Source organism: Rousettus aegyptiacus, unplaced genomic scaffold (assembly GCF_014176215.1).
Source record: "Rousettus aegyptiacus isolate mRouAeg1 unplaced genomic scaffold, mRouAeg1.p scaffold_m13_p_18, whole genome shotgun sequence".
NCBI classification, from domain to species: Eukaryota; Metazoa; Chordata; class Mammalia; order Chiroptera; family Pteropodidae; genus Rousettus; species Rousettus aegyptiacus.
In genome coordinates, this window is record NW_023416293.1 from 13,287,898 (window position 1) to 13,311,027 (window position 23,130).

A 23,130-nucleotide genomic window follows, 5' to 3' on the forward strand; every position below is an offset into this window, starting at 1 on the left:
GAAATTGTTAAACTAGCATAAAAATTCAGTGATGAGTTCCCCTGCCTGAACCTAAGGATGAAGTAACTGGAACTTTTTCTGTGGGATCATTGGGGATCTCACTGATTTCTAACAAAACCCCAAACGTGCAGATGTTTGAACTGCACACGTAAGGAATCCAGAGAGTACTTTCCTAAAATAATTATGGTGCTCGGCAGAATGGCGATTTAATTAAATAGCTGGATCTTCCTCGTGAAAACTGGATTGTGTGCGGCCTAATATTTAATCAGCCAAATCGATGAGAAGTAATTTTGCAGCCCTGGCTGAAATCTCCTAATGAGATTAGGGAGTTAATAAATCAGGAAGGGACTACATAACAACATGGATGTTTCATTAGCCATGTGCAAAACTGTCCTAGATCTTTCTGTCGACGAAATTATTTTTGCAAGGATAGGATACAGAAGGCTCTATTATGATTGCTTCTTCTTCATTCAAAAATAATTACTATGTAATAGCCTTTTTTTTTTCTTTTTAGGTTTTTTACAGAGACCACCCTTGGAGTTGACTGTCACAGGAGTCTATTAACTTAGTTAGGGTAGCCTCAACAACTTAATTTCCCATGATTTTTTTTTTTAATCTATTCTCTTCTCCTTTCATGGAAAGAAGTAGCGGACATGTAACCTAAATTAAGAAGAAAACAGATCATTCTCGAACAAGTCGCGAGCGATTATAATTTTACTGGTACCAGAGTCGCCCCACCATCTAGGCGTTTAAAGACCGAGAGGGGTTAAGAGTGTCCGGCAACGTCACGGATTTGCCGTATTAAAAGTACCTTTTTCCCCCCTGCGATAGTGAGAATGTCTAACGTTGAGATCTGCTTCCTCAACGAATGCGTACGCCTACAGCACGGCATCGCTGACTGCAGGCGCGAAGCTGGGGCGCAGATCTCTGAAACATAATCATCTCGTGTAACTGACGCCGGTAAACGGCAGCTCCCCATCTTCCCGTCGGGCTGGTAACGCCAAGGGGAAGAGCGGACGGCGTGGCCTGGCCCCGGTGAGCTTCCCTGTCCTGCCAGGCACGCAGGCTGCTTCTTGCTCAGCGTCACCTCTTACACAAACCCCACAGTACCGGAGTCCTCCTGGGCTCCGCACGCGTGCGTGCGTGTGCACGTGCGCGCGTGTGTGTGTGGAGGGGGGTAAATTTCCTCCTGTCTGTGGATCCTACAAAGGCGGAAACAAAGACTGACTCATTACATCGCACACCCGGCCAACAGGTGTTTCACGAAACGTTTGCGGCGCGCACGGAAGGATGGATAGATGCGGGGACAAGCCAACAGGTGAGCGAGCGTCCATCAGCGGACCGACATGTGACGGCCGCCCATGCGCGCGAGGAGCTGGCGACGACAGGTGCACCGCTACGGAGCCTTCCCGGTGCTGTTTCCAAAGTGGAATCTCCGAATTTCTTTACTCAACGCCATGAGAACGGGAGGATGGCCCTGACATTCTTCTCCCTGCTGCACGCAGATCGGAGCGACTCTAGAGGCATCTGCAAGGAAGCCCGGGCGCGCAGACGGACTCGTTCTCACGGTGAGTACAGTGACAGGAAGGTTCGAGACTTGGATTCTAAGAGCTTCACTCTTAATAACATCGGTTGTGATGTAAATGAACACATGACGGTCAGTCAGTCCATATGCGTGTGTGTGTGCGTGTGCGCGTGTGTGCACGTGTGTGTATGTGCTCCTGCGTGGTGTATGTGCATCTGTGTGTGCATGTATACATGTGCACGCACGTGTGCTCTTGCATGGTGTGTGCGCACCCGTGTGTGCTCCTGCACGGTGTGCGCGTGTGCACGTGTGTACACACGTGTGTGAGCGTGTGTGTGCACGCATGTGTGTGTGCGTGTGCACGTGTGTGTGCTCCTGCACGGTTGAACGGAAAACCTCATCGGACCTCTGGAGTGTACACACGTGTGTGAGCGTGTGTGTGCACGCATGTGTGTGTGCGTGTGCACGTGTGTGTGCTCCTGCACGGTTGAACGGAAAACCTCATCGGACCTCTGGAGAAGACGCTATGTCTGCGAGAGGCGACAGGGCCGTGAAGTGACACTTTCCGGCCCGCGTCCCCCTCTGCTCCCCACACACAGACTCTTCGGCGTCACCGGGGGTGGCGGGCGGGTCCCCGGGAGCTGCCCGGAAGCCAGGAGCGTTTCAGAATCCCCCCGACCCCATCAACACTGCTTTTCAGGGCGCTCGAGGCCGAGACTTTGAGATCAAGAAGGCCGGGCCGTGCTAGGGGCACCCTGGGCGGGTCCCTTGGGTGCGGCGCGCTTCCGCGGGATGGGGCGGCGGGAGCCCGTCCCGATGGGGACCCCCTGGTGTCCCACAGCGATTCCGACCCGGGGCCACCGGCTTCTCCGACGGAGGCCGGAACTTGCGGACACCTGCGCTCAGCGCATCGCGGATGGCGCTGTTCACGGCTTCGCCCGTCTGTGCGTTTAACCATCGGATGGCTGCAGGGGGCACTCCGCGAGCTAAAGCACCCGTCTGCCTGGCAACCTGCTTTCGCGACACCCGGAAAGCGCGCCCGCCACACCCGTGGCCGCCAGGGCCGCAGGCGCGCACCTGCCCGGCTCACCTGGCCCGCGGAAAGGGGCGCGCCCGGCGGGGGGGGGGGGGGGCTCGCTTACCAGCAGTAGTCCAGCAGGTGCGGGGGGAGCACGGGGATGTAGATGTGTTGCCAGTACATGGGGTACAGCAGCGCCACCGCCCCGTGCACGCAGGCCGTCAGCTGAAACGGGAAAGAGGACGCGGTGAGCCGCGACGAACCAGGCCCAGGAGACCACCCGCCGCGGGGCCTCGTCGGGGGACAGGTGCGAGGCTCCCCGCCCCCCCGAAACACGCGCGGACCTCCGCAGCAGGTTCTCGGGCTCGTCATGCAGACGGTTGCCCGAAAACACCGCGTTTAGGGTCCACGCTTTGAGCCTAAAGAAAAGCAAAACTGCAAAACGAGGCGCGCGTCGCAGCAGAGACGGAAGGAGATGACAGCGCGCGCGCCCCGCGCCCCGCTGCATTACTGCGCCGCGGCTGCATCTGGACGCGCGGGGGGCCGATGGGGGGGGCCCGAAAGCTCCTGGGGATATCATTAGGGCAAATTGCCCGGGAATGAAACATGAGCCAGTCAGCGCGTCTGGATGGCGCTGATACCAGGGGACCTGAACGTTCGACAGTTGGAGCTTCTGTATCGTGTGAACCGCGGGGTCGCGGTACCCAGAGACTCTGTTCACTGACACACAGAATGTCACTATTGACCAGCGAGCTGCCCAAGCTTGACAGCTGTGGGCCGGGAAGCCAAGGACATCATAATTCCATATTTGGGCTGTTCGCTTCAGATTAGCATTCCGGTTCCTGGCTTTGTAAATCACAACAGCTGCAATTGGAGCGTGGCTATTTTAAAGGTGATTGCCGTTTTCATCATTTTCGTTGCGGCAAGCGGTTAATTAAATACTTTTAACGCTTAACAAAGGGATATCATGGCTCGCCTGCCCCTCCCTCCTCCGATCCTCATCAGAATTCTTTCCACGTGACTCTCTGTTCATTTAAAAATATATTGCTGTAAGTGTAAAGTCTCCCTGCCATGTATAAAGCAATGATTAAATCAGCGTTCTTCATCATTTTAAAGTTTTGCCGTAGTCTTCATTTCAAGGTCAACGAAATCATTTCACTCAACTTGAAAATCAGAATTTCACAGTAAAACTGTCCGCATGTGAACCAGACTTTCTATAAACCATCATTTCCATTTTGTTCTATAAAGAAACTAAGACGTACATAGGAATTAAATACATTTTTAAAAATAAATGTACACGAAGCAATTCAATCTTAACAGCAACATCTGTCTATATTTAAGTGCGAAACTTCCACTAAATAAAAAGATGGATTAAAATAATCTAATTGGAGCCAAAAACATAAAAATTCCGATTAAAAGTATGTTCATCATTATCATGTGTATCATGTATTTTCCTGTTAGGTTTTTCATCGATTACGAATAGAAAACAATGTCCTTTGACTCCAGCGACAGCAGCATCTGTGACAGGTTTGAGCACTTCATACTCGTGAGCGTTAATGGTTTATCTACGGTGTTCCCTCCATAAATATTATTTCTGGAATTTCTTAATTAGAGCATACAGCATACCACTAGGAGGCATTCAGATACTTCTACCTCCTAATCACAGGCCACGGATTCATTAGTCTTGCGTATCAGGGCGGGAGGGACACGTCTCAAGTTCTCCTGGCTGCAAACTGTGCGTCTTTACAGCGCGGTGACGCCTTCCACCCCTTTGCTGTAAACCGATGGGCTACAAGCGCCGATGTAGCTTTGAAAGGCAGCTGATCTGCTCGATTTCTCCATCTCTACATGGATGACTTTTAAAACGGCTCATTTAAAACCTTACAAAAAAAAAAAGAGTGTTCTGTGAATGTTGAGAAAAATAAAGAAGATCATTTCTCAAATGCAAGGGCGACTTATTTTAGGGGACGTAGCCAGAGCTCAGAGCACTTCAGTAAATGCTACAGAGCAGGGGTTCCCAACCCCCGGGCCGTGGACCAGTAGCCGTCTGCGGCCTGTCAGGAACCGGGCCGCAGAGCAGGACGTGAGCGGCGGGCGAGCCAGCGAAGTTTCGTCTGTGTTCGCAGCCGCTCCCCAGCGCCAGCATCACCGCCTCAGCTCCGCCTCAGGTCATCGGGCGTTAGATGCTCATAGGAGCACTGGTCCCTGGTGCCACAAAGGTTGAGGGTGGCTGGCTGCAGAGGGACACTTTCCTATGCCCTTAGGTCACCGTTGAAGAAAGGAGTGAATTATTTGCTAATAAGGCACAGCGTGATCTGAGAGGATGATTTCAGGAGGATAAGCTGAGTCACACATTCCTGCCCATGGCCAGCACTGGACAGAGGGTCCCCTCTGCTCATCGGTGTCTATCAGGAAAGGAGGAAGCTCTACAGGGCTTGGCAACTTTTAGGATATGGCGGGGGTGGGTGACAGGAGAGAGTAAATATACTAACCCCCCGCCCCAGCTTCTGACCTTAGCAGCTAGAATGAATTATCGAAAGTAATAGAGCCACAGTGTCACGTTTAGGAGGAACCATAAGGAATTTGCTTTTGCCAATAACACTCATTAACCGTCAGACATCCGAGCGGGATTTCCAACCGAGGCAGGAGCATCTCCCTCTCGTTTTAGTCTGCGACTTCTGTAGACCGGCAGAACCGATGTGGGCAGAAAATGGTAAAAAGATGAGAATACGTGATAAAAATCCTACCATCGAGCACCTCTCTCTGCCCCTGCAGGTCCGTTTTGTTGGGAACCAAAGTTCTCTCTCCCTCCGTGACGTGAAGCCTCAGTTACTCCTTGTTCTTGAAGCGAAACTACATGTACTCGAGGAGATCGGTAACAGCTAATGAAACCGAGCGATGTTGGAAGTCACTAAACGGACACGCATTTTGGGGGGCGAAAACACGCGATCGGGTCCCCGAGGAGACAGCAGTGACGGGGTCCGTCTAGCGTGAGAATTACCACGAAAAGCGGCACGATTCTAAGCGATGTGGCTTTGCAGGCGAAGGTCCCATCGCGGCACGTGGACCCGTCATGGCTCGCACTAGCCTCGTCTATCTCTTGGCCAGATCGTGCTCATTTTGATGCCAAAGTCCTATCACTTCGACTGGAGTTCGATACGAATTATCGCGGGGCCGATCCGTGTGGCCAAAAGTACATAGTAACGCGCAAACTCTAGGAGAGAGAGATTAGCAACTTCGTTCGATTTTTAACTGAACAGATATTTAATTCAGAGCATCAAGCACTATCAATAACTGTAGGTATACAGAATAAATTGCTGCCAATGGGAATCTCATAAATTCTTCGTGGAATGAAAATAAATGTAATGAAAAGCAGAAGGAAGCCATCCGTTTAAACGCACTTAATTTACATTCGCGTTTAAAAGTTTAGGCCAAAAGGGTAGCAGCAGGGTTTTTGAAAACTAATAAAGTGATCCCAACTGTAAAATATTCTTATTCGAGCAAAATTCTGATGCTCAAATTAAGCGATAGTTTAGAGGAAATGTTTGGAGGAGTCGCGCGTTTATGTAATGGGAAAAGACTGCATTTGGTTGTGCGTTTTTCTTTTCCAGTGCTTTTTATGCTAAAATGTTATTTCCTATTTCATTCTCCCTCTTCGCCCTGCCAGGATGGGAAATCCTGCGGCTTCGGTACTGAAAGTCCATCCTGACCTCGTCCCGTCCCCCCTAACTGAGTCCTTCGGAAAGTCCTAATCACCTCTCGTCTTCCTGCTCGCTTTCTCCTGTCACCTGTTCCCTCGTTCGCTCTACAGGTGGGGAGACTGAAGCCGAGCTCGAGCAGCCGCCCACGGCCGCGCGGTTCTGCAGTGGGGCGCCGGGCGCGCGGCAGGGCCGGGGAGACTGCGGAGAACACAAGCGCCGGGAAGGATCTCCGCCCGCAAGGAGCCGACACCCCGGTTCCCCGCGCGCTGTCTCCGTTATCCGTTATCGCTAATCTCCCCTCGACTCCGGATGCCCGCAGCTGTCACGTTACACGCACACGTTCAAACGCACGTCCTCCCGGTGGCCTCGCCCGCTGCTACACGGGCCGCCTGTTACCCCTCACTCTCAAAGGCCATTCGAGGGTGGTTTTGCTTTTTGGGCAGAGAAGGCTCAAATGGACTAAACCATAAAGCAGAAATATGTGCCCATTCCTAGGAAAACACAGCTCTCATCGCCACGAGGGCTGGGAGACCCAGACACCCCCAGTCCCCCCGTCTCGGGCATTTCCTCTAATGAAGTGCGACCCGGTGACCTCAGCCGTCCTATTTCCACGCCCCGGCCCCGTTCGCTCGGCACCGAACGTGTCGGAGGACGTGCTGGTCAGGACGATCGCGCTCTACGGTTCCAGCTGACATAATTGGTTGCTATGGGCTTTGGGAAGAATTAAAAATCCAACCCTCATTTCTGGAGTCTCTCTCCCTCTCCCGTCTCGGTAACACTCTTTAACCGCAGCAGCTTTAAAATCACAGGGGGGCGAGTGCACCCCGCAGACCCCGGTCGAGCTGGGTAATCTCTGCCCCCCCACCCCCGCCAGCTGGTCAAGGTCGTAATCTCCAGAAAGATGCTCTGGGCTCCAGGTCCCAGATTAAATGCTGATACAGGTGGCTCCATCAAGAGAGCAACTCCAGAATACATGAACTCCAGATGGAGAGGTTAAAATCCTCCGGATCCCCCTTCAGCCTAACCAAACCTATAAAATCTACATTTTAGTAGCCGATTTTCCGGGGATCACAAGATTTCCTTTCGCAGATGCCCTTGACGGAATTAATGAGAGGAGGAGAGAAAAGCATATGCTTAAATGCCCCGGGGGCGACTGCAACAAAGGAAGAAATTACGGTTTATTAACACGACTCCAGCACTCGGGGCATATCGCCTGCTCCGACTCTTCCAGAAGGAACACGCCTTACGCAGTCGGGTCTCTGTAACTAACGGGCTTGTGGACTTGAATGGGGGCAGCGTTACCAGCCAAACGCTGGCCCGAAGAGTCGCTAGCTTTTCGACATCTGCTCTGAAGAGCGGCTTCGCTTCCACCTGCTTGTGCCGGCCACAGAGACGCACTCCGGGTTACGCGGCAGTGACAGGGTGACGAGCACGCTCCTGTCAGACGCCGGCCGGCCGGGGGTGTGAGACGAAGCGCGCGGCCCCAGCTGACTAGTTAGAGAGAGTCTGGTGAGGGACAATTATAGAGGCGCGTGACAGGACTTCACGCCTGACTGGTTTGAGAACCGATGACATGGCTTCAAACGGCGGTCCTCCCCGCCTCGGGTCTCCAAACAGCGATAAGTCAGCTCGTGGACTCTTGTAACATCATGATTTATTCCTCTGCTTTGAGGACCCGAGACGGACATGGTATCTGCTTGTCCGCCCGAGGTTCCCCTTGAGCTTGGACATCGGGGACCTGCCTACGGCGAGGGTAAACTCGGTGCCCTCGCTGGGGATGACCGGGACCCTCCCATGTGCTTGATCGACAGAACAAATGCGAAGCCGCTTAAGGCTCCAAACACATAAAAAATGCAATCGTGGCTCCCAACAAAATACCACACTCTAATGATATACTTGGGGGGCAGGGGGGACCCATTAGAAATTTTAAAACATAACAACACTCTTCACATTCTTGCTACCATACCTCGAAACTAATTATTTTTATTTTTAAAGTTTATCTCTATAACGATTCTGATAAATCACCATTTTAACGCCCAAGAGCACCTGCAGAAATGAGCCTTCAAGTAAGCGGACTCTCTGCCAACTCCCGGTAGGCTGTAAGGTTGACAAACACAGTGCTAATAACATTATCAAGAAGTTAACCCAAACGAAACTCCTAGATCTGCAATAAAATAATGAATGTGAATGCATCTTAAGTCATATGTGTTCTTCCGATAATTAAAACATTTTAAAAATGGGTAAAACTCAATTTCTTGCATTTATGACATGTAAAACAGTCTAAGAATGTAAAAAGCTGAAGGGCAGGTCAGTTCATCAACACCTGAACTATTCCTCCTTCGAATACTTCAGAAGTTTCCCTGAAGTCTTTCTAAAAATCAGTTTATTTCTATTTTTTTTTTTTAATATTTTAGGCGAGACAACCCTTGGTTGACCTCACAGGTTGCAAAGACCTTGTCAGCTTATGATCTCTTATTTTTTTTATTTTTTATACCTACAGCACCTGATCTTCCTAGGGAGTCTCCCATCCAGGTACTAACCAGCCCCGACCCTGCTTAGCTTCCGAGATCAGACGGGATCGGCCTCGTTCAGGGTGGCGTGACCGTAGAGTTTATTTCTAATTTACTGGTCTGTGACTTTAAATGTTACTATGCGTGGGATTTATAGCAGATACATACATATATCTATGAATTTTTCAAGATAGGTTCAAGGAAAGCAGCTTCCCCCACTCAAGAAGGTGAGAAGGTCGCAGAAGCGAACCTGACTTAGGTTTTGTATCAGTTCTCCTGCCCCGAAGAGTGAACCCAACGGATGGGGGTGAAGAGCCGAGGGGGGAGAGGGAAGGAGGGTTTCGGGTCGACGGTGCGTTAAAAACAGCAGGAGAGACGGTTTACAGGAAGGGCCGGACGCTCCGGGGGGACGTCTCGCAACGGCTGTAGGGCCACGCGGGGGGCACCAGCTCCGCGGGGCCTCTCCCTTTCCGCCTTTAACGGAGTCCCGCGTGCTTCCCGACGTGTAAAACAATACCGTTCCCGCTTGTCTGGGAAGGTGCACACGTCGACATTGCAATTCAAAAATGCCAATATATATTTTTTTCTATCGTAAAGCAATGGCAATAACCCAGAACTAGAACCCGGACACCCAGGGTCACGCTGCTGGTCCCCGATGAGCTCGCTGGCCTGGAGGTGGCCGTTTTGCCTCTTGAAAACACCGTCCTCATCACCAAATACTAAACAGAGGTCTTAGGGACATCCCGGAACTCTTTCTGTCCTAAAATTTTGTAGGGCGAGGTTTTTATTTCTACCGTCGGGAACAAAAAAATAAAACATATTATCTTATTTTTCCCAGCAAACCACATTTTTAAGGAACCAGATTCACGCACTATTAAATAACGGTTTTTAATAAGTATCTCATCTATTACTCTAACCTGTGTGTCAATTTATATTTAAACATTTTAAGGAAATCGAAAATATTTAAAATTTTCAAGCAGAAAAAATTTAGGAAATCTAGCAAAACACTCGCAAATGTTTTTCTACAACGCAAGAAAACACCTTTCTCACTGCTTTGGCCATGGCAATGAAGACGTTCCCCGGGGACGTTTTAGTGGGTGAATGAAACCTATGATTAACAATAATAATAAAACCACAGCTTCGACTTCGACTTTTAAGTTATTATCAGGCTGAAGAGACCCTCCAAATCGGAGGTACTATACCGTCTACCCCCAAACTCCACTCGCCAACAAAGATGAATCCGCCTATTACCGGGTTAGGGTGGCTGCTATTGTTATGGCTCCCCGATTTCTTTCAAGTCACCCCGGTGGAAAAAGCCATGAGTGAATAATAAAGATCCCATAATAGCTCTCGAGAATTCTTTACACAGTAGAAGGCACTAAAATGAATTCTGGAGAGTTAAAAAGAAAAAAGAAAGAAAGAGAGAGGGAAAAAAAAAAAAAAAACTCTCGTCTCCTGATAAGAAAAAATAATTAACCTGACTTAATGCATCCGAGAAGGCTTTCTATAAATCAGACTTTTGTACTTCGAGAGGCAGATTAAAACCATATATCAGAAACGGAGATATTGTCTTCCGAGTACACACGGGCCATTTCTAAACCTGCAGAGGTTGGCGGGTCTTTTTGTGAAATGCTCAATACGGCCCACTTAAAAGGAGTGTGAAGCACTCACGGTACTCAATTTGCCGGAGGTGATGATGATGCGCCTCTCGTGCAGCATGCTGGCGAACAGATGCAGCATGTTGTTCACGTCCACGGCCACGAAGTACTCGGTGAGGTTCCTCTGTACAAGGGAAGATTTACCGTGTAAGTGACAGCTCTCGGTGATTGCCCGGGACGGTATTTTTCACGCATCGACCAAAAAAAAAAAAAAAAAAAATAGGAAGCCTTAAAAGTTCAAAGCAGGGTATTATTAAAAAAATGGCAGGCATTAAAATCACTACGTTTAACATTATTCCGCTGCCACGTGAGGGGGCACAGGACGTTCGACCGTTCTCGGAAACGCAACCTCCCTACGGGCAAGCGTTTCTCGGAGGGCGAAGGGACCGTCCCCTTCCTGCCCTCCCTGCCGGTACTCGTCGAAGAAGGAGCCCATTTCCTGGGCCCTAAACTAGACCTGCTCAACTGCCGTCTGCAGAGTATGTCCTTGAGAATCTGACTTGAAACAAATACTCCTGGAGACTCCCATATACACCGAACTGCTCCAGAAAATACGTTTGGGGTCTTTTTGTGTGTCGAACACTCAGCAGGCAAGGTCGTCGTCTGACACCAAGTCCTGCGTACGAGGCTCCCAGGGACGAGGGGGCCTTAGAAGCAGGGCTCGGGCTCTTGGTGAAGGAAAATTCCTTGTTTATAGCTCATGTCCGGCCCACTTCACACTACGGCAACCAAATAAAATTTGGTGTTAGTCTAATCTGATTCCTTGACCTGACACTTTAAATTTCTCCCCCGTGAGAACGAAATTGGGATAAGCTGTATTAATTTTGACTTCTAGATCCTCAACTTATTTTTTTAAAAAAATTTCTGTGCTTAAGCGCATCAGAAAGAGACGAAGTAATGAAGAGATGGAATGAAATACGATGATAAACTGAACTGTAGTTCTAGGTGGGTGATGACCTAGAAGGTGAAAACTGTTAGATTTCCAATTATTTACTTTGCCAGGACACAAACTGTCAATCAAGGCAGGGCATGTGAGCCGAAGCCATAAGCATCGGTGAGCGCAGGGGAGGGGTCCCTCCCGCGTTTTCTCCACTTGAACCCAACCTCGCCTCCTGGTCCAGCTCGCCATGCACTTTTATGGCATTCGACAGGAATATGGCTTCTACGATCTCAAAGAACAATAATGTCTCGATGCGGAATGATTTCTCAACACAGAACGTTGCCCATGTTTATGTCCTTGCAGGTTTTGTTTTGTTTTGTTTTGTTTCTTTCCCTAAACAGGACTTTTTGGAAATAAAATATCTTAACGAGGATGTAAACATGTATATTCTCAGTGGCGATTTTGCTTTAGGACAGTTCTATAGAACTATCAAAGAAACGGCCTTTTGAAAATGTGAGGTTTGTGAAAGTAAGGTGTTAGCTGTGTGTTAGCAAGTGTGAGAAAGGTAAGCAGAGGAGAGAGTGGGAGGGAGTGACTTCGACTTTGCATTAAAAACTCTGAAGTGAATGAAGGGACCTGGTCACACAGGTCTAGGCGCGGTCAGCCGGTCCCGGGGACGGGGCACCTGGCCCACCACGTGCAGCCCCAGACTGCAGGGCTCCGAAGTGACCTGAGCATTTCGATGGTCGACCTCAGGGCACAGTAAGAGTGACCTCGTGCAGCTCTGGCAGAGGAGTCATCCGGACTCCGCTGTACCAGAAACACCTCTGACCGTCTTGGTTTGATGTTAGAAATTCACGCGTAACCCACGTGCTTTTGGAAACCAAACGCTCAGTCGGTCTGAAAACAGTTTTGGAAGCGTAGTTGAGTTTTGAGGAAAATAATAAGTAATCCTGGAACTATTTTTGTCCCTGTTGACGTTTCCTTCACTTTTGACTGAATTATTTTTACTGATTCATTTTATCTTTCCAAGGGAAGAGGGGAAAAATTACGTAAGGGAATATTTCCTTCTCACACGGCATCCTAAAGCAGATTCGCCGCTTCCGCTTACCCATGTTAACTTCTCTGCAGAATGTGAACGTGTAACGACTACTAAAACACTGAAAATATTTCTAACGTGGCTACGACTAGTACTAAAATAAAACACGAAACTCAGCAATTCTTATGATTTCTCGTGGCATCCCTAATGCCTTACAAAACATGCATTTCTTAAATCAGAATCCAGACATCAAGTACAGGACCCCTCGGCTTTGCAGAGAGATACAGGCTTCGGAAAAACTATGGCCAGTTCTCCAAAGTAACTGTGTGAAAATGCTCCGTGCACTCGCCTCCCCCACCCCCAACCCAGCAGGGTCACCTCCCGAGGTGTCGCCCCTCCGCGAGCCAGGGGAGCTCAGGACCTGGTATCTAGGGCCCTGCTGAACCCCCTTAAGTGACAGAAATATTTTTTTCTCATACAATTTTCCTTGTCAACAACCAGATATTAAGGGGGGAATGGGGTGGGTAAAGCAGCAGATATATTAAGAAGAAAAAGAGATAACACCATTATCCATCCTTCCTTCCCTCCTTCCTTCCTTCCTTCCTTCCTTCCTTCCTTCCTTCCTTCCTTCCTTCCTTCCTTCCTTCCTTCCTCTCTTTCTCTCTCCCCCCCTTCTTTCTTTCTTTCTTTCTTCCTTTCTTTCCCTTCTTTCTTTCCCTTCTCTCTCTCTCTCTCTCTCTCTCTCTCTCCCCCACACACACAGGTAGTCACGATGCATTCTAGCTCTCTATACGGGGATCCTCGAACGGTGAGAGCAGAGTCAATAACACTCATAGTAGGAACAGAATCAGAAACAGACAAAACGGAAAACTTACACTCTCGGGTATTGTTGGGAGTCCAGACACATCCGGGGTGATGAAGCAGGAGTGCTGAGCGACAGAAATAAGTCACGTGAGAAAAGGGGGTCCCGCGGGACGGCGTCACACAGCGCGGCAAAGAGGCGCAGCAGCGCACGCACGTTAGCAAGCGCCGGGGCCCGACGCGCGGGATTTGTCAAATTTGAGTTTGTTTGTTTGTTTGTTTGTTTGTTAACGAGATGGCAGATTTAGATCAGATTTAACACTAAGTGTTTCATACGAAGAATTAAGTGGTTAAAAATATTTCATTTTACAATTGAAACTGAAGTCCCGGAAAAAGTTTAAGACAAAGAAGGATATTCCTGCAATCTGTCTGTCGGTCTGTCTATCTATATACACACACACATAAAAATATATAAAATGTATAGGCTTATTTTTATAGATATTTAGATTTTTACAAAAACACTTTGAGACTGGAAAAATAAGGCTTGCTTACCCAAGATTATATTTAAATTTACTAAGATTCCTGACTTTACGGCAAGCCACGAGCAATTTCTCTTGTACACGTTCAGCCATTATATATCATTTAGAAAGCAGCAATAGAACATGATTTTTTTAACTATTTAGAACTTCTTAAAAATGTAACTACTCTTCTCAACATGTGATCTTCATACACCCACTAAACCAATATTAATCAGCTCTGATAAAATTCCCAGCAATACTGAGGTTCCTGGATATATTGGCATAAAAAGTTGACTGTGCATGCCAGCTTCTCATACGCTCCCAAACATTACCACCCAGGATCAGAGCATAGCTAAATCACCAAAATCGTTTTATTTTCTGTTCATATAAATTTCCAAAATTATTTCGCTGCCTTGCTCGCATAAAGGCATAATTGAATACTGCCTGATAATTAAAGGCTAGAAGAAAAGAAGGTGCATTTGGAGCCGCTATTAAACGTAGCTGAACGAGTCAGAGCAAGGCTGGTTAACACAGTCATGATGTGTAATTTTTCCAGGGTACGAGAACAATATGAGATAAATCACAAGGTCTCAGGAGACCTTGTGACAAAAAAAAAAAAAAAAAAGTGACAGCACTTCACCATCGGCACTGCTGGGAACGGAGCCGACGCGGAGTAGATTCGGTCTCCATTAGCGACTTCATGTAAAGGGCTTTTAATAGCACAGTACTTAGTAAAACTACGCTTTAAAAAAAAAAAAAAAACCAGTATAAACAGAAAATACGCTCCCAATGATTAAGTTTCCTAAAAGAGACAAATTTGCTATTTCCCAGAGGACTGGAGAGAATCTTACAGACACAGCGAAAGAAGTAATGATTTTCCCGATTTCACAGTGATTTTTAGAAGCCAACAAGCGCCCTTTTAACTCACCCATGCTAGGAAGGGCTGATCTTTCAAAACTTGTTCACTGGCAATAAATATCTCTTGGTTCTTACAACGCATGAGAGAAAAAAAGGATATTTTACTTTCGTGGGGGAAGTTTACACCACAATTTGCTGTGTGTTTGAGACAAACCCACATAGCCACATTCTTCACTGAAAATGCTTGAATAACATTAATTATGAATGTTATTTTCAACGTTGACCTGATAGTTTTAGGTTAGAAAAAGCTCAAAGTGTTTTCGTTCCTGACAGAGCACCAGACGCTGTCAGTATTCAAAGATTTTGAAATACAGTTTCAAACTAATCATGTATATTAAATATAGACTTTTCACAAAATCTCCATGATAAGTCTACTGGCTATAACAGCCAGCCTTGAAAAATCCATGTGCAAGACATTCGTGAATTAAGAAATTGTAAGACAATCACGGTGGTTTCTCAAGGCTTGTCACATTTTTCTAATTCTAATTCTGCAAACGAACAAATTAAATTTCATTCCACTTGAGGAGAAACAAAATTCCTAATTCATAAAGCTAAAACCCCCACCAGTTATCGAAGACCCTTTGCCACTCTCAAGAGCATAATGCCAGGCTCATCCCTCTAGTAATCTGTTCTCGAAATGTAATGATGTTACTAAATAGACTTTAGACAAAATTAAGGCTCGATTTATCATTGGCTGAATTCACTAACGCTTCGGATATTTTATTGAGAATATAAATATGAAAGATAGCACTGAATACAGATTTAAAAGTTTACAAGAGGTAAGGCTTAATCATCAAAATAACTTCATACACAGAAACAGAACACGGTCACTCAAATTCCTTTAACGAGCTTATTTCGGCTGCAATAAAAATATCTTCCCCATGTAAAATGAAACTTCGATTCGCTAACAACTAACACTGAGTAGCTTTTCATGGTCTATCTAGATATATCTTTTCATGTTTTGTTTTTTTTTTTCTGAGGGGGTGGTGCTTGTGTATATATGTGTATTTCCTTATTATGAATAGATTTCGCCTGAAAAATCACCGTTCCTCACAATTAAAATATTCTCACAGATTTGGTTACTTTTAGTGTATAACAAAAAAAAAAATCTGTGCATTAACAATTATCAAAGTCCACATCCAAAATATCACATTGTGAGAGTTTAAGCATGGCAGACAGGCTCGGTGATTCGGTCCTTGGTGTTACGTAATGTCGGCTTCTGCATGGAGGTTTACCTGGGCACCAGGTGACTTAGCAGAGTTCCCTGGAAGGGCACATGCTGCTCTTCAACGAGAAATATCAATTACTGACGGAATACTTACCACGCTCAAATTGACGGGAGTGTTGGCCTTTGGTACCGGGTGGTTGTAGAGTGTTTGGAGAGTTACATTCAAATCGTTTTCCTACAGTGAACAAAAACAAAAATTAAAATAAAAAGTATATTTTATAAATAAAATCTGGATTAAGCAAATAGGCTTAAAACTATTTGATAAAATCAGGCGTTTTCATTCCAGATGTGTTTTATAGAACTACTGTCCACAGGAATGTTTCAAATACCTAAAATTGAAATATTCACATTGAATAAATATAGAAAAGATATTCATATCTCTTTATCTGGAAAGAATAATAGCAATATTTATATTTAGTATAAATACACATTGGCCAAAACTTAATTACCATAAAACGCACTGATGCCATGGAAGAAAATTATTTAAATAATTAAGTCCAAGAAGAACAACGGTATCGCGTAAAAACAGCGACACACACTTCATCAGATCACCGAAAGCTTCCATTCTGCGCTTTAATTTTAAAATCTCATACCTAATCTTTAAGGAACAGCTGCCGTCTAAGTGAGATTATCGTACTAAGATGCATCGCAGAGGTTATTCTCAATATTTTCTAAGGAGCTACTGATCACTACTCGACCCACGATAAAAGGGATTAAATGAAATATATCGCGCGCCTACTTCACAGGATTTGTATAACAACAGAATACCTGGGTGCTACACGCTCACTTTGTCTGAATTACACACACAAATCCAGCATTAAGTATCCGAAGGTGGCTTTTTATATACATAGCTATTTTTATTCTCTCTTAAAATGTTCATGTTGGGAGAATAAACCAAAGGAAAGGCAATCGTTCAAGGAAGGTCATAACTAATTTTCAGGGATTTGGGCACAAGACACGTGACTTCTCACAATTACCCTTGTAACTTGACTATCGAATCTCTTATAAATGCTGGCAAAAGTGTGCACTCAAAACTGCCTGTCTGAAATTCTCTTTAGAATGACCTAAAAAGAAAGACTATAAAGAATTTATCTCTTGAACATTTAAACAACGAAATATACCACAGAATGTTCTGGATGGTGTGGATCCTCTGTCCAAAAAAAATGCCAATGGCTACATGAATTTTATAAAACTCTAGCTTTTAAAAATCTTTTGCCCTTGCCTGATGTAAATCAGATAAAGACAGCTTAAATTATAAAATCTCAATATCGATCTGAATGACCTGTGGCACTGGATTAAAAACGAAGTGGAAAAAATATCAAAATTGCAGGTTAACGTTTGGTTATCTAATAATACTAAATACTTCTAATAATATTTCTGATAAAAAGGAACGCAAATGTAGTCTTCTTATTTTCTCTTCTCAGAAAATCAAAGCTATATAGATTTGCTCATAGCATTTTCTTTTATATATTTCGGTATGAATGGTGGTCTCAGGAACATATAATAGGTACATAAGCACTAAATTATCAGAAAGCATTTCTAAAGGTAAAGGCATTCAAAATTTGGACAATTCATACAAATAAGGTTGGTTCCACATGTACACTTACAAAACAAAGAACGAGAAATTATCGTGCTATAGAATTTTGGTTTTGAGTTTTCCTTTAAACAATTAAATACTTTTATTTCCAGTTATTAGGAAAATGAACATATATCTTCAGTACAAAATTGTTCAAGTGTAAAATGATCTTTTAATGAATACTTCACAGAATTAAGCACCTCAATTATAGTGAGGAACATATTTACACACACGGGCACAGGCACACGAACACTTAGACTTTTGACAAACATAAAAAACTTGCTATTACATTATAATAATAAAATCTGATTGCCAAATTAGAAGGTTGCTCACTAGAAAGAGTCTTAATTTATTAATTATACAGTTAAATTCTGTTTAATAAAAAGTATCTAAAGAAATATTCGTGCTGAATTTAGGTTTGTTTTTAAAGATGTTTACATCCAATCTTAAAAGACGAGTGTTCTACCCGTAATCACAAGTGAGTGACCTGTAATCTTGGAAGACAACTACGCAGAGTTATGTTCTGAGACACTGAAGTAGCTCGAAATAATTGGGTAGTACATCATGTGTGGGAGAGGGGGGGCAGGTTATCCAGGAAAGAATACCGGAAGCCAGATCGTGAAGCTTCTTGTGTGTCAGGCTGCGCGCGGGTTTAGATTTGATTCTAAGGATGAAAAGGGGCTATCGAGAGGGCTAGTAGCAGTGGAATGACATAATCGGGTTTCAGAAAGATCATTCTCGAAGATGAGGATATGATGGCACTTATAGCTCAGGGAGTGTACGAAATGCTTATAAATAATATCTAGAAAGGAGGAAAGAAAATTAAATATAACATAAGAACACCAAAATTCTAGGTGTAGGGAAAAAAAGGTCAAAAAAAAAAAAAAAAGACTGAGGATATAGCTAAAAACAAAGGAAAAAACAATGTCAGCACAACCCGAACGAGTACAGTCTCAAGAGTGAGGGATTACCAAACGAGAATTTACACGGATAACCAGAGAACGGAAAATGTACTTGGAAAAACTGAAGGCAACAATATGCAATCGTTAAAGATTTAAAAAAAAAAAAAGCAACCTTTAATTTGAGTAAAATGACATTAAATAGCATAGCTAATATTCTAGTAAATTAGTCCTTATTAAAACATTCAAGAATGATTGAAAGGAAAAATTACAAATCATTATCCCAGAGAAGTTCATTAATTCAAAAGCAAACTACTGTTTTTGTTTGTTTTAATTTGAAGAAAAAAATAGCATAGAGACATAAAAAACGTGATAGCTAAAACTCTAAAATTCTTAGAAGAAAACATATGGGAAGGCTTCATCACGTTGGGTTTGGAAATTCATTTTTGACACCACACCAAAAGCACAAGCAATAAAAGAAAAAAATACATAAACTGGACTTCTTCAACACTAAAAACTTAAAAACTTCTGTGCATCAAAGAACACTACCATCAAAGCAGAAAGACAACCCACAAATGGGAGAAAATATTTGCAAATCGTACGTTGGATAAGGGATTAGTACCTGAATGTATAAAGAATTCTCATTCGACACGACAAAACACAATTTAAAAAACAGGCCAAGGACTTGAATGGATATTTCTTCAAAGAAGATATGCAAATAACCGACAAGCACACAGAAAGACTCTACATCACTAATCGTTAGGGAAATGCAAATCAAAACCACAATCATATACCACTTCGCACCCATTGGGATGGTTGTTATCAAAACAAAACAAACAAACAAACAAAAAATAATAATCATGAGAGCCGGGAGGATGTGGGGAAGATGTGGGATGCTGTGGGATTGTAAAACGATTCGACTCCCAGGAAGGGTCTTGCTGAGTCTTCGAAAGAACCAAACATTGAATCGTCACCTTATCCATCAATTCTACTTCTCAGTATATACTCAAAAAAACTGAAGGCAGGGACTCAGCCGGCTACTTCTATACCTACATCCACAGCAGCATCGTTCACGGTCTCCAAAAGGCGGAAGCCACCCAGGTGTCCACCTGCCGGTGAACGGATAAGCGAAACGGGGTGTGTACACGCAGCGGACTACGTTCAGCATCGGCAAGGAAGGAAATTCTGACGCATGCTACACGTTGGATGAACCTCGAAAACACGCTAAGCTAAATTAGCCGGGCGCAGAAGGACAGACATCATGTGATTCTGTTCCTACCAGGAATAGCCATTCTCATCCAGAGCGAGGACAACGGCTGTTGTCTGGGACCCGGGGAGGGGAAATGGGGGTTATTACTGGATGGGCACGGGTTCGGTTTGGGAAGATAGAAAAGGTCTAGAGGTGAGAGGGTGGATGGCTGCAGAACGACGTGACTTACTGACTCAGAACTGCGCACGCAAAAATGGTTTAAATGGCGAATTTTATGTAATGTGTATTTTAGCACAATAAAAAAAAAAAATGATGAAAAAAACATAGCTTACCAGTTCCTTAGTCAAGTAATCTGCTAGCGTATTCAGAAGCTTGTAATATACTTCAAACCATGGCAGGTAACTGTAAAAAATAATAATAACTTAAATATATACACACACACACACATATAATTTAGATCCAAAAAAACACAATGATGAAATAAAACAAAATGATGCTATTTCCAACAGCTTGATCCTAGAAGACAGAAAAGAACTATACCCGTGTTCTCTTTATTGTTAACAGTAATACTTAACATACTATCTATTATTAGTTTTCATGACATAATCAGAATCCAAACTTGTATCATAAAGCTTATTCCTTACACATTTCTATTTTATGTCACCAGTATCTAAAAATTCCTTAGTCCTGTTGCAGGGTGCGTAGGGTATAAACGCATCAGAAGCTAATTTATGCCGATAAGTGTAATTCATCTGTCAGATCAGGTACCTGTTTTTGAAAATGAAACAAACTTAATAATTAAATAACAACTGATAAACACTCACTTTTGAAAATGTCAAAGCATACTTTTCGAAATGAAACAGTTCTCATTTGCACTGGGGTTTTGGTTTCTGTGTCATGATTACCGTTTTTTGGTCATCCGCGGGAATGCTAGCTTTTCCTGCGCTTCGCCCTGGGACCGGCTCTTTCCTCTACGCGGGGTCCCTGCCTCGTCACCGTCTCACGTCAGTCTTCCTCACGATTAAATGCAACGCTTGACGCTAGTACGTTTAGAGCCGTGTTAGACGCTGATGCCCTCCGATGTGACTCCATCGATAAATCGGACTGACATTATTTTCTTTAAAAAGACCATCGCACCACGGTTTACACTCAGGGGGTTTTCCTCACGGCCGTCTCTGAGGATCCATCTCGCTTTGCTGTTTCTATTTGGGCCGTAGGAGTTACTAGCCAGTTCTGTGCCCATCAAGGGAGTGGAGAGTAGCAGCTGAGAATCAGAGACTCTACGTGTCAAAATGATTGGAAGGCTGGGGAATGAAACTTCTTCAGCAGCACCTTTACGTGTGAAAATGTGCTAGGAACTTCACACGTGGCATCTCGTTTAATTCTGATAATAACCCTGTGATGTACGTTTGACCGAGCTAAGGTAGAAGAGCTTATCTGAGGTCACAAAGCTACCAAATGACAACCTTGGGATCAGAACGGAGCAAGATGACTGAGCGACACACGCCCAGGGGGTGCCGCAGACGGCGCCCCCCCCCCCCCCATGCAGACACGTATTTCTGGAATATCCGGCCTTGGAATAAACGCGTCCAATAGTGTCGTCCAGGCAGCTGAACCGACGGCGACAAAACTCGTTCCGGCTTAATCTTAACTCATCCTATTTGTAATTTCTTTCCACTGAAGCAAATTCTAGCTCCCCGAATTCGTTTAACGAATTAACGTGCGAAGCGCTGTCTTCTGCCTTCGAGACGATGTTCTGTTCATGCGGGCAAATTTCTCAGCAGCTAAAGATCTGCTGAATTTGATGCTTCCACGAACACGTCGGCAAGCCCTTGCGGCTGCAGGCTCTAGCGCTGCTCCTGTGTTGATCGCTGTGGGTAAAAGTTCTGAAAAGGACTGTCCTGCAACGTGGTGCACGATCCCTCCCGAAATAACGTACAGCTGCTCGTCAGCGATCTACGCATGGCATTTCAGCCGATAAGATGGCGTTACCTACTCTCTAGCCACCCTTTTCCCCTCCATATAATTAGTTCATGAGAGAGAGTGGGACGGGCCCTTCCAAACTCCCACGGTGGCACCGCCCGAAACGCAGAAGTCCTGGCACCGCCGAGAACTGAGTTGGTCACTCACACGTGGCCTCTGTGGACACGGGCCGGATCTCGGTGTCTCTGCACCCTCGCTCCTTTGTGAGAGGACCCATCGTGCCACGTTTAAAATTAAAACGTCGCCAATGTCAAATTGGAACTACTCTGTGACCTGGTCACGCTCCCCATGATGTCGAGGATGCAGAGGCACTTCCTGTCACAAACGAACCACGGAGCGGAGAGCGGACGTCTCACCGTATCCGGCCCATGGACATTTCTGTCTGGTCAACACCATTCCTGCTGTTTAACTCAACGAGATGCCAACTTCTAACTCTCAGATCATTCACTTACAAAACTAGATTTTTTTAAAAAAAATCAAAAGAACTGGCAATCCCAGTCACACATTGACCACTTTGCAATAAATAGTCAAGGCTATGTAATGGCTTCCTATCTTCCAACATGGCATGTGTTATTGGGGTCACCAGACTCACCCCAACTTCGTACTGTCTGACACCTGACCTGCTTATCTCACTTGAGTTCCTGACCTGGTCGCTGTAGGTAACAGAATTCACAGGAAGTAAGTCCTGCCTACCTTTTATATGACAAAGAAAGAAAGAGAAAGAGAAAGAGAGAGAGAGTGAGAAAAGGAAGGAAGGAAGGAAGGAAGGAAGGAAGGAAGGAAGGAAGGAAGGAAGGAAGGAAGGTCGGTCAGTCCAGGGCACACAAAGTAGCCAATAATTCAAATACTTTAACAAGATTCCATTGCAAACTTTAAAGACAAAATGTGTGTTCAAAATAATACACATGCACACACAAAAAAATATTATAAATTACATAAGCTCACCTCGCTCGGATAAGAAATGCTATTTTCATGTTTTCATTTTTGTGTTTTTTTAAATAACTTTCAAACACTCTATGTTCAGTGTAATTAATTTTTAACTAATAGATAAACTCAAACTGATTATCAATAAGTAGAAATATTTTTCACTAAATTTTATAGTCTCAAAGATAGTCAAAATCTGTTTCTTACAACCAAACACAAAAATCCTATAAAGTTCAAAGAAATGTATCCAACATTTTATGTTGCCTGAACAAGGCGTTTTACTTGAATTTCATAAAACTGAACATGTAATTTCTTTTACCAAAAAATAACTGTGACTCTCACAGTCTTGTAAACAAATAAATACAAAACAATACATTAGAACCAGTTATTCTCAAACAAAAGGCAGGAGAGTCTTCGAAGGTTAGTTATAAGATTATTTCCTCGACTTTTCATAAAGACATACGGCAAAAGCCGGATGGACGTAGAAAGTCTTGAGTCCATTTGTGGAAGTGAGAAGACTCCCCCACACTTATGTTTCCACTCCAGAGCCTATCAAACTTTTACATTCAAAAGTCAAAGGTTAAATAAAGGAAAGGAAACGTTTTTTGTCAAACCGTCAGGTAACCACTAACAGTCCGAGCTAACAGCAGGGACCTGACTTAGAGTAATCAAATAAAATCGAGGAAGCTGCCTTTCCACAGCAAAGCCCCTAATGTCTAGAGGCTGTGTTTCTGTCTGGAAA

At 44.7% G+C, this 23,130-nt stretch overlaps 1 protein-coding gene, 1 long non-coding RNA gene and 1 pseudogene across 3 annotated transcripts in view; all 3 read right to left on the minus strand.

Moving 5' to 3' along the window:
- DENND1B (DENN domain containing 1B) overlaps positions 1–23,130 on the minus strand; it is a 124,070-nt gene that overhangs the window by 56,511 nt on the left and 44,429 nt on the right. Inside the window, exons 6-11 of one of the 2 annotated variants that reach the window (XM_036235481.1) lie at positions 19,814–19,883; positions 15,891–15,971; positions 14,579–14,638; positions 13,207–13,260; positions 10,426–10,536; positions 2,668–2,768 (exon numbers count right to left, since the gene is read on the minus strand). In XM_036235481.1, the coding sequence (XP_036091374.1) occupies positions 2,668–2,768; positions 10,426–10,536; positions 13,207–13,260; positions 14,579–14,638; positions 15,891–15,971; positions 19,814–19,883 (477 nt within the window). The remainder of the gene's footprint in view (positions 1–2,667; positions 2,769–10,425; positions 10,537–13,206; positions 13,261–14,578; positions 14,639–15,890; positions 15,972–19,813; positions 19,884–23,130) is intronic. The other variant, XM_036235482.1, reaches the window with a different exon arrangement.
- Positions 508–2,598, minus strand: LOC118613370. The gene is made up of 2 exons (XR_004955437.1): positions 2,036–2,598; positions 508–1,931 (listed from the first exon to the last, which is right to left on the minus strand). It is a non-coding gene; the product is annotated as an uncharacterized LOC118613370 (long non-coding RNA).
- On the minus strand, positions 8,736–8,854 carry LOC118613419 (annotated as a pseudogene).